Consider the following 10,810-nt stretch of genomic DNA (forward strand, 5'->3'; position numbering starts at 1 on the left):
CAGCACTGTTTTTGCTGTCGGTTGTTAAATTAACAAACCAACCTTTTTGGAATTTGACATTTGTCAATTGTTTTCAATAAGTAGGTATCCAATCGTGCGCGCCGGCTACCTACCCATTGTCATTTTAAATAATTTCGTTTTGTTTTCTTGTGTTTTGTTTTGCTTAATTTGCGGATTATTGTTCCGCCAACCTAAATTGAAATTTAATAGTATCGTCTTAATTCGGGTTTGTTAATTTTACAACAATATGTTTTCTCTAAAGCTCGAAGATTATATCACATATATATGATATAGGCTTGGCGAGCATATTAGGCTATGCCCCAATTAGCCTTGATGCGGATGGCCATGAGGCGCTCTTTGATGTATCTGGCTCCAATAATAAAGCCGCATCAAAATAAGCGCTGTTGGTTTTCGTGGTAGCTGTCACCATAGTATATATAGCAGTTTTTCATCCTCTTTTTGCCCGGCCCATCCCATCGGATGGCTGTGATGTCTACTTTATATCCGTCTAGGGCCTCCGTTAATTCTACGGCTGCACGTGGTCTGTTAAGGGGCCTAACATTCCACGTGCTTATCCGGACGGGGAGCCGGATAAACAGCTCCTTATAGGTCTTATAGGTGGGTTTTGAGAAAAACCTGTGGATGCTTGTGTCCTCTTGAAAGCACATGTCCCCCATTTGGACATCAAAAATAGTCAAGTTGGTCACTTTAAACTACCAAATATAATCTTAACGGCTGGAGTGGGTGAGATTCGACTTATTAAGTGAGTGGGCCAACTCACAATCACAACATCAGGACTATAAGGAAAGTGCTATAAATTAGAGGCCTGGAAACCTGAGCTTGGAGCCACCAACAAAGGGTCAACCATCAGGTTTTCAATCATTGGCCCAATAGACCCCAAAAGTAATGTTTTTTTGTTTGTTTTTTTTTTTTTTTGTAATTCTGACAACCAACCTCAGCTAACTCTGGACTTTATAGAGCAGCAGTATACAATAAATCGAAATATCCCTTAAAGTTCACAAAAATTCCCAACACATATTTTGTTGTGGTGCATCCATAACACTACGAATTGGAATAGAAATGCCTGGGGAACTTAATTCACTAACCTGTTTGGTATCACTCTTTTCAGAACTTTTCCAAGTACCGATGTCGTCAAAGGCCTAGTCACTAATAAAGTATCTCTTCCCATTGATCACCGAAATCAAGTATCAGCTAGAGTGGTTTGTACTCTCGTTCACTTATACTAGTGACAGTACTCCATAAAAATTGACCAAATCGCATTCATTATCTCTGCACTCAGTCCATCAAAATCCATCATTGACTTTTTTGACTTGAGGCCGCTAACTGCTGCCTCTAGTCATATATCATTCAATTCTTAGCAAGAAACGTTTCGATGCTCGCCAGCCCACGAACTGGGCTTTAATCGCAGCCCAAATCTGGACAGAGTTTCAACTCCTTTCGTAACACCCCACTTCTTTGGACGCGGAACTGCAACGACAAAATATGCTAAGCTCGCAAAAGCGTAACCTTCTCCATAATTCTATGGGTTCTGCATTATCTGGAATGCAGTCCCGACGAGTTTTCTTAAAAAGTTCTTTTACTTTTTGTTGAAAATACCACTCCGTTTAAAACTGGAATAGTTTAGATTAGATTTTGATTTTATTTAAACATACATTTTTAACAATAATTTGGTTCATACCATCAATATAATGCTTGGCATTGCCGTCTGCCTGATTGACAATTAAAAGTATAGCTTCATATAAATTTCAAAAAGTGCAGTTAACTTTGTGACATCAATTCACTGTAGAAGGCTTATGACTTCAGTATTTGAAGAAAAGTTACAACCTAGAATAAGTGTTCTTATTTCTCTTAACATCGCACTTCGTCCAACAAAATGAAAAACGTCCTCGCGCTCTTTCAAGTTGCACAGGTTGCATAAAATCGGTAAGTCCTCGCGGTGAGGAATGTGGTTCAGATTAAGGAGTTCTCCTCTTAGTCGGAACATGCACGAAATTTGTTCGATGGTCGTGGAAGTAGTTTCTTTCCCGGAGATCGTAGTCTAGTCTACTGTTAGGTAATCATACGGTTAAGTGAACTTCTGGATTGCTATGTGTATTGTTGTCTTGAGGGTTTATCCAGGCGAGCTATTAAGCGATATAAAGTTGGTTTCCATGAGGAATGGTTACTATAGTTTAGGTCAACATACACCTGCTCAACTAGTTTTATCCAATTTAAAAACCATCCACTTCGGGATTGGATTGTTTGAAGAACTACTTTCTTTTTGAGACGATAACTTGGCATATCCAGAGCTTCGAGGGTGTAATCTACCTAAAGCTTGAGTGTTTTTATAAATAAAGCAGATAAACCCGTTTCCAACATGATGATAAAGTTTGGCGTACTCAAAGGAAGGTGGAAAATCCGTTTCATGTAAAATCTGAGCGGTTCTTCTACTTATTTCTTCTTCTTATTATTCTTCTTATTTCCGACCTCCCCAAGCTTGCTTTCTTGGAATGATTCTGATAAGCATTGGCCATTCGACACTGATACTTTGGCAGTCTTGTATAAATTTTGCAATACTCTACTGAAGCGACAATCCTATCTGGGCATTGCGATCCACGGTGTCGAAAACATCTATGAAATCAACGAAAAATGGAAATATTTTCTTATTTCTCAATAAAAATGAGTCAGCAATCGAGCGGAGTAAAAAGATGTGATCGACAGAAAAGTTTAAAATTGTGTAATGGTCTTTTGAAAAATTTGTAAAAAGCGTAAGAAAGGCTTCTCACCTGCATGCATTCCTTGTCAAACCAATGTGGTTGTTGTTCGGTATATTGTGAAACTGGAATATCTCCAGCAGAAAAGTTTCACGGTTGACCATATCGGACTTTACTTTCTACTTTGATTCCTGAAAAAGAGTTATCGGGCCAAATAAACCAAAGTTCTACAAGGCCCATTTTGTATTCCTTCGGAACCAGATAAGATGTAATGCACGAACAGAGAGTCCATGGATGGTAGATAAAGACGTTCTGATAATTAACATTTAAAAGTACGTATTTCTCTTCCAAATCAGAACCAACATTCTTCAGATGCAGAACAAACTATGTCAACACTAAGAAGTTCAAGGTGTCCGTTTAAAAAAGTGGTATTGATTTTCAGCCCAACGATTCCTACTTTTTTCTCAACCTTGTTGTATTTTGATCTAGTTCCGTGATCCTATTAGAGAGTGGGTCTTAATGTTTGAGGAAAGTTTATTCCATTGGTTTCTGTCAAGACTGCCCACAACACTTTCTAAAAACCTGCCTCGCGCTTTTGTCATACCTCTGGAGCCGCTAAAGTATATACTTTCGTTAACGATAAACTTTGCTAGTTCAACTCTGATTGTATTTTCTGCCATACTTGAAGTACGGCACTTAAGCCTTACTACGTAAATGTGGAAAGTCGCTCTGTCTTTCCTCGTCATAATAATATTCAAGAATTCTCAATGTAGTTACTTTCTATAAAACCTAATTTTGTCCAAATAGTTTTCAATGATTGAAAAATGTATGTTTCGTTTTCAGTTTGGATGAAAAATCTAGAAGGTTAACAAATAACATTGCAGGGGTGTTTTTTGATTAGTTGTAATTTGAATATTTAAATACTACGTTTTCATGGAAACACCCACGTTTATTTACTATGCCACATAGAAATCCACAGCTGGAGCCACAATTATAAATAATAAACACTTTAGTTTTGAAAGAACCATCATGGAAAAGACAACAACTACGCCTACCTTTAAAAAATCATCACAGTCACAGCCATCTATAGGCGGTGGTGTTAGCGTTGGTGGCCGTATTAAATCCGGACCTAAATTCGAACTTTCAGAAGAACAAAAAGCCGACATCAGAGAAGCATTTGATCTTTTCGATACTGAATCCACCGGGTATATTGAAGTGAAAGAACTCAAAGTAGCCATACGTGCTTTAGGCTTTGAACCGAAAAAAGAAGAAATAAGACGCATGATTGTGGAAATCGGTAAAGATGGCAATGGAAGGTTAACATTTGCAGATTTTCTTCAATTGATGACAATGAAAATGGCAGAAAAAGATACTAAGGAAGAAATTCTCAAGGCATTTCGTTTATTTGATGACGATGAGACTGGTAAAATTTCATTTCGCAATTTAAAACGTGTCGCTCGGGAACTGGGAGAGAATTTGACAGATGAAGAACTACGTGAAATGATCGATGAAGCTGACTTAGATAATGACGGAGAAGTTAGCCAGGAGGAGTTTCTGAGAATAATGAAGAAAACTAGTTTATATTAAGCTTATAAAATATAATATCTTTCTAATTATTATTAATAAATCCATCTAAATTTTTTTTTACAGAAAACCGTTTTTAATTGAAAAAGGGATGTTTATTTCATTCTAAAGATCCATTGATATGGGTAAACTATAGGAGCAAAATGGCCGCCCCAGTTAAGGTTGCAGAAATGCAGAACCATTCACTAATTTCATCTTAAAGGTAAATTTAGTGTGAAGCATTAGTTTAGATCTTACAAGTGGCCCTCAAAAAAAATTTTAGTTGGATCTGTCATTTAATAACGCATAACTTCAGAATCAGGCTTGTTGAATGTGTTGAAATAAATATAATTGTAGATTTTGACTCAGTGATGACTTGGTTGGTGATTTATTGCATCCGGAAAAGTTTGAGCTTGATTACGGGAGAGTGGGGCACATTTGAACACTGCTTATAAAATTTTAGTTTATTATAATAAATAAATTGGGTGGCGCAATAGTCCGTTTGAGAACTAGGGGCTAATGACTGACAACTCTCAACCATTCCTGTATGCGAGTACTGTTGTGAGGGATGGAAGGGACCTACAGTTTTAAGCCGAATCCGAACGCAAATTTGAGAAAGCACTTTCCTGACAAGAATTAATCTTGGAGAATTTGTCAATTCCTCGCAAGAGGCAGTATCCGTGCAAAAAAAAAAACTTTAAGTGGCATAGGCAGGGATCGAACTAACCATCATGGCACGGGCACTACTAGTTTATTACTTTTTTTTTAAAAGTAATTAAATATTTAACTGGCAAAACCGTATCCTTTAACGTCATTGACGTTCCGTGCTTTTTTTAAGTCGGCTTTTAGATTTATAGGTGGAAGGTGGTTTTTTAGTGCTTGTGCGTTATGTTTTTTTTTTTTTTTTTTTGCGCGATATAAAGCGGAAAATAAATTTTGTTAACAGTAAATAAATTTGTAACCAAATCACGGTGAGTTTTTAAATTAAATTGTTTTAGTAAAGTAGTAATAAAATATTTTATGGCTTTGAAACAGTTGGGCAGATTTTAACAAATGTGTTGGGGCACGACTGAACATCTTCAAAACTGCCTAAATCATATATACATATATGTATATGTAAATATTTTTAGACTTCTTACTGTATTTTAGTCAATATTTTTTCTGAAGAGGTGTTCTTCAACGCTGGCAAAACCACTGCGTAAGCTTTTCTATCTGTCCTATTCTACAGATCTCTTCCCGAGTGGATGGAAAACTGCATTTTTCCAGCCTGTCCCTAAAAAAGGCGAATTCTTCTCTCCCTCAAACTATCGTCCAATTGCACTTACGTCCCTTCTTTCTAAGGTCATGAAAACGCTGATAAATTTTCAGCTTAAGAAATATCTTGAAGAACGGAAGCTTCTCAATGACCGACAGTATGGATTTCGTAGCAATAGCTCCACTGGTGATCTCATGGTTCATCTCACCGAACAGTGGAACAAATCTTGGAGAAAGTAATGTTATTTATATTTAAAAAGCATTTGATAGAATCTCTTCTTCGTTGGATTAGAAATTTAATTTCTAACTGTTCAATACAAGTTGTATTGGATTGTTTCAAGTAAAATTCATAAAATAAATGCTGGTGTCCCCCAGGGCTCCATTTTGGCTCCGACTCTCTTCCTTATATTCATAAATCTTTTGTCTGTCACTTCTAATCTATTAAACTGTTTCGCCGACGACAGTACCCTCAGCTTTTCATATTCGTTTCTAGATTCACATCCTTGTTCTTCGGATGTGGAATTTCAACGGCAGCGTATGATAAGCTCATTAAATTCTGATCTTAACAGCATTGTCCAATGGGGAATCAAAAACCGGGTAGAATTTAATGCTTCGAAAACTCAATGCTGTTTCTTGTCGTTAAAGCGTAACTCACCCCCAAAGCCACTATCTATGAGTGGCACTTGCATCCAGGAAACCAATCAACTATCAGTACTCGGTATGTGTATTACTGACCAACGAACGAAACCAATAGTATTCTACTAACGTGTTTTGATGTTAAAGAATTAGCCAGAAGCCAAGACGATGACGAAGAACTTAAATCGCTACTAGCCAACATACAATCTTCAAATATTAAACTAGAAGCTTTCCCCATTCCCAATACAAATATAAAAATTTGGTGTGAGACGTCAAAAGGTTCTAAAAGACCTTACTTGCCTATCGGTTTTAGGAAGAAAGCGTTTGATAAGTTGCACTCTTTGAGTCACCCAGGCGGTGTTCGTGCAACGAGAAAGATATGTACGTCTAAGTATTTCTGGCCAGGTATAAACATTGACACAGGCTATTGGGCAAAAACTTGCATTTCTTGCCAAAAGTCTAAAGTACAGCGACATATCAAGTCCCCATTAGAAGAGTTCCCGACAATTACATCACGGTTCGAACATATCCATATGGACTTGGTAGGTCCCTTGCCTCCCTCGAAAGGATGTACCTATATCCTGACAATAATAGACCGATACACAAGATGGCCAGAGGCATACCCGCTTAAAAGCAGTATAGCTGCAGAGGTAGCCAAAGTTTTTTTTAAAGATTACGTTTCAAGATTTGGTTGCCCAGCGCAGATAACTACTGACCAAGGAGTTCATTTTGAATCCAGACTGTTTGCGGAACTCACAAAACTCCTTGGCAGCCACAGAATAAGAACCACAGGCTATCACCCTCAGAGTAACGGTATGATTGAGAGGATACACAGACAGCTTAAGGATTCTTTGAAGGCAAGAGCAAATACAAAAGATTGGTATGATGAATTACCTTTCATTCTATTAGGTTTACGAACAACAGTTAAAGAAGATTTGAATGCATCTCCTGCCGAATTAGTTTACGGAGAAACCCTTAGAGTTCCAGGTGAGTTTTTTGTTTCAAACGAAACAAATAGTAAAAAAGATACAAATACGTTGATTCGAGACGTACGTAAACAAATACGCCGTGTATCTTTCCAAGCTCCAAAGGTTCATTCAAAACCAAGCAGTTATGTTCCGAAAACAATCCATAATTGCAAATTTGTTTTCGTAAGAAAAGATAGAGTAAAAATTGGTCTCGAACAACCATACGAAGGACCATTTAAAGTAGTTAGACGAATGAGAAAATATTTCGTACTGGACATACATGGTAAAAACCGATCAATATCAATCGATAGACTTAAACCTGCTTATAGTGCTTGCTTATAATGAGTTACAATTATAATTTTTTTTTTTACAAGTATTTTAAAATATATAACGATATATCCAACAAAATAAGAATTGAATATTGAAATTACTTACAATGTGTATATTTTTTTTGGAGGGGAGCTATGTGGTGTATCTGGCAACACCACCTAATTCCTTTTTATTGTTGTGGTGGCAACACCACCAATTCACTAATTCATAGTTCCGAAGTCTTTCCTTCTCTTTGGAGTATAAGTTGTAGTTAATGATGACTTAGTTAGTCGTGTCGTGAGTCGAGCGTGGTCAGGTGTCATTAGCAAATAGTGAACTTTATAAAATATGTATTTTCTTAGATTGAAGTAAATTTAATTATATTTAATAAAGATTATTCATAAGAAACGTGTTCCTTCTTATTTTAAATAACTTTAACTCTTATGGAATGATCACATATTCGATATAAAGGAAAAGAGAATTCGAAAAAGGGCTTTACAAATGATAGGCGACAGAACTATAACCGAAACATGTAATCGCTAGAACACCGTCGCAATGTTTCATGCCTGTCGTTGTTTTATATATATTTTTACAAACAATGTTCTATCGAATTAGCCAGTTGCATTCCACCCCTTAAACAATTCAGCCGTAATACTCGCATTTCTAGGAATGCTCATCAGTTTACCCTCGAGCTCAATTTCGGGCGTACTGTCAAGTATAGAGATTCTTTCTTAAATCGCAAATCGGGAATGTGGAATGCTTTGGCTAACTCTGTTTTTCCCTCCCATTTTGATGTTCAGAACTTTAAGACCAATGTTCACCGGTATCTCCTTTTAAATCCTTCCCTATTTTCCTAACGCTCGCACTGTGTTTAAATATAAACATATAAAGGGTACTTATAACGCCTTAAGTGCTTGTGAATTAAAAAAAATGGCTTCAATGTTTCATTTTCTTGTCTTAAAGGGGTTAAAGCTGCGCACTTATAAGCGACAAAAATCCACAGTAGCCTATGAAGATGATGTTAAAAGTGCCATAACAGCAGTTTTGGATAAAACAATGTCGTTAAGAGAGGCATTTGCTGCCTTCGGAATATTGCCAACTACATTGTATGACAGTATTAAAAAGTTAACAAGTCATAAGGAGCCACAAAACATAAAATTTGTAAGTAAATATTCAGCACAGCAAGCACTAATGGTAAAGAAAAGATGCTTGAAAAATATTTGATACGAAGCTCGAAGATTAACTACGGACTGACCAAAGTTCAAGCTTTTGAATACGCCACATTGTTTGCAAAAATGTCCCGAAGCACGTAGAGAAAATCAAATGCCTGGAATTGAATGGATTTATGGCTTTATGACGCGTCACTCAATACGAAAATCAGATTATACAAGTTTGGCAAGGGCTATTAATTTTAACCGAAGAATCTTGAAGAATTTCATTCAAATTATGAGAGAGCACTCGGTAAGTTTAACTTTACTGCTAATCGGATTTTCAATTTGGATGAAACCGGGGTCACTACAGTAGTTCAAGCTGCAAACGTTATTGCACAAAAAGGGCAAAAATAGGTTTGAAAATCTGTTCCTGCTGAGAGGGGCCAATAAATTACTATGTGTGCTTTTGTAAGTGCAATCGGTAATACTATACCTCCCGTGTTCATATTTCCGCGGGCTAGATTTCATGACACAATGTCTAATGGAGCACTAAGCGTTGGTTACGCTTACAAGCCAACGAGTGGTTAGATGATATTGAAGTTCTTGAGCGAATTCAGAAGTCCACAAGATGCACTAAATCAGACCTGATATAACTTTTATTGGACAATCATGAAAGCCATTGCACAATTGATGCCGTTAATTCTATTCTTGATCATAGTATATTCCTAGTTGCTTTTTCTCCCCGTTGACTTTTGCCAATTAATGTTGCAGTTTAGGGACACTTTAAAAACTATCGATAGCCCAAAACGACTGGCTGCTTAACAATCCCGGCAAAACATAAAGAATCCACGATCTTCCATCTGTTGCAAACAATGCGTATATGGTTTTCTTTACTCAAAAGAATATAACCCCTGGCTTTGCTAAGCCAGGCATTTTTTCATTTTCAAGGAGCGCTTTCACTGAAGAAGACTTTCAATGTTCAGAGGTCACAAATCGAACATTGCCTGAGTCTGCTGAAGTCACGAATGAAAATATTGAACCATTGTCGAATGAAGCCGATTTTCCAGCTCATAATATGATTACAACACCCACCGACATAATTTCAAATGAAATTGCAAGCCCTTATCCAAAAGCTGCCCAAGAAAAACTACGACTGGAGGCCGAAAGAAAGGAAAGTCGCGGATACTAACTTACTTACTGAAACCCCTAAACAAAATGAAATTCAAGATGCTTATTTAAAAAGCCAAAAGATTCTGAAAAAACACCAATTCTTCTTATTATTAAACGCCTTAAAATCTCCAAATCGCAAACCAAAGCTAAGAACTTAATTGAATCTAGCTCAGCTTCAGATGAAAGCTTCTCTGTTAATGATGGCACCGATCTTGATTTTGATTTTGCAAACTATTCTCTGTTCGGAGAACTACAAGTAACAGAACAAGTAGAAAACGAGGAATAATTTGATTTAAGTTATGAGAATCAATCAAGAACAATAAAAAACTAGGTTTTGTAGGCAAAATTGAAGAATAAAATGGAAAATGTACAGCATTGATTTAATAAAAAAGGTCTGAATCCTTCAAACTCTTCCTTCCTGATCTCAAAGACAGCTCCATTATAGAGAAAGAGGACCCAAAAATATCGTTTCGATGTTTCGAATCAGATCAGATCAATTGAATTGAACATCCCCTGAGGATTGACCCGGAGTAGTTTTAGTTTGGAATTTAGTATCGACCTAAGCCCGCTTAAGATTCTGCCGTCCCGAAAAATTAAGCCAAACGAAAATATAGACGGAATTTTGAACTTAAAAATTGGGAATTGTAAATTTTGATTGGAGAACAAAATTAAAAGAATCAAAATTGATTTTGTGAGTGAAAGATTTATTGTCTTTTCACCTTAAGCACTGATGACATTTTAAAATTGTAGTGTTTATCTCACTGACAATAGTTTTCTTCTTCTGACTTGAAATTTGACATCTGTCATTTTTTTAAATGTATGCCTAGTGAGTAAAAGACAGTAAAAACAATGGATTCTTTTGAAGCTACTCTCGTAATAATTTTTCAAACTTTTCTAATGATACTTTTAGGTAACACAAAAATTGAAAGCAGTGGTTAAGATCTTGAAATGTCAAAATGATTCTCGTTTAAAATGTAAAATTTGAACACTGTCTAAAAATACATAAATATACCGTTTAAATATGTTTTTGCCGTTAGTTTCGATT

General features: G+C 36.4%; 1 protein-coding gene across 1 annotated transcript; it reads left to right on the plus strand.

The window, feature by feature from the left end:
- The first annotated feature begins 3,743 nt into the window (after window positions 1-3,743).
- LOC129954207 (uncharacterized) lies at window positions 3,744-4,301 on the plus strand. Its single transcript, XM_056067958.1, has one exon. It carries the CDS (start codon window positions 3,744-3,746, stop codon window positions 4,299-4,301), a length of 558 nt encoding a protein of 185 aa, XP_055923933.1.
- Window positions 4,302-10,810: the final 6,509 nt, after the last annotated feature.

This window comes from Eupeodes corollae, chromosome 1, assembly GCF_945859685.1.
Source record: "Eupeodes corollae chromosome 1, idEupCoro1.1, whole genome shotgun sequence".
Taxonomy (NCBI): Eukaryota; Metazoa; Arthropoda; class Insecta; order Diptera; family Syrphidae; genus Eupeodes; species Eupeodes corollae.

Bases quoted from the DNA above. Each gene is read 5' to 3' on its own strand.
- LOC129954207 (XM_056067958.1), top strand. From the start codon at position 3,744: ATGGAAAAGACAACAACTACGCCTACCTTTAAAAAATCATCACAGTCA.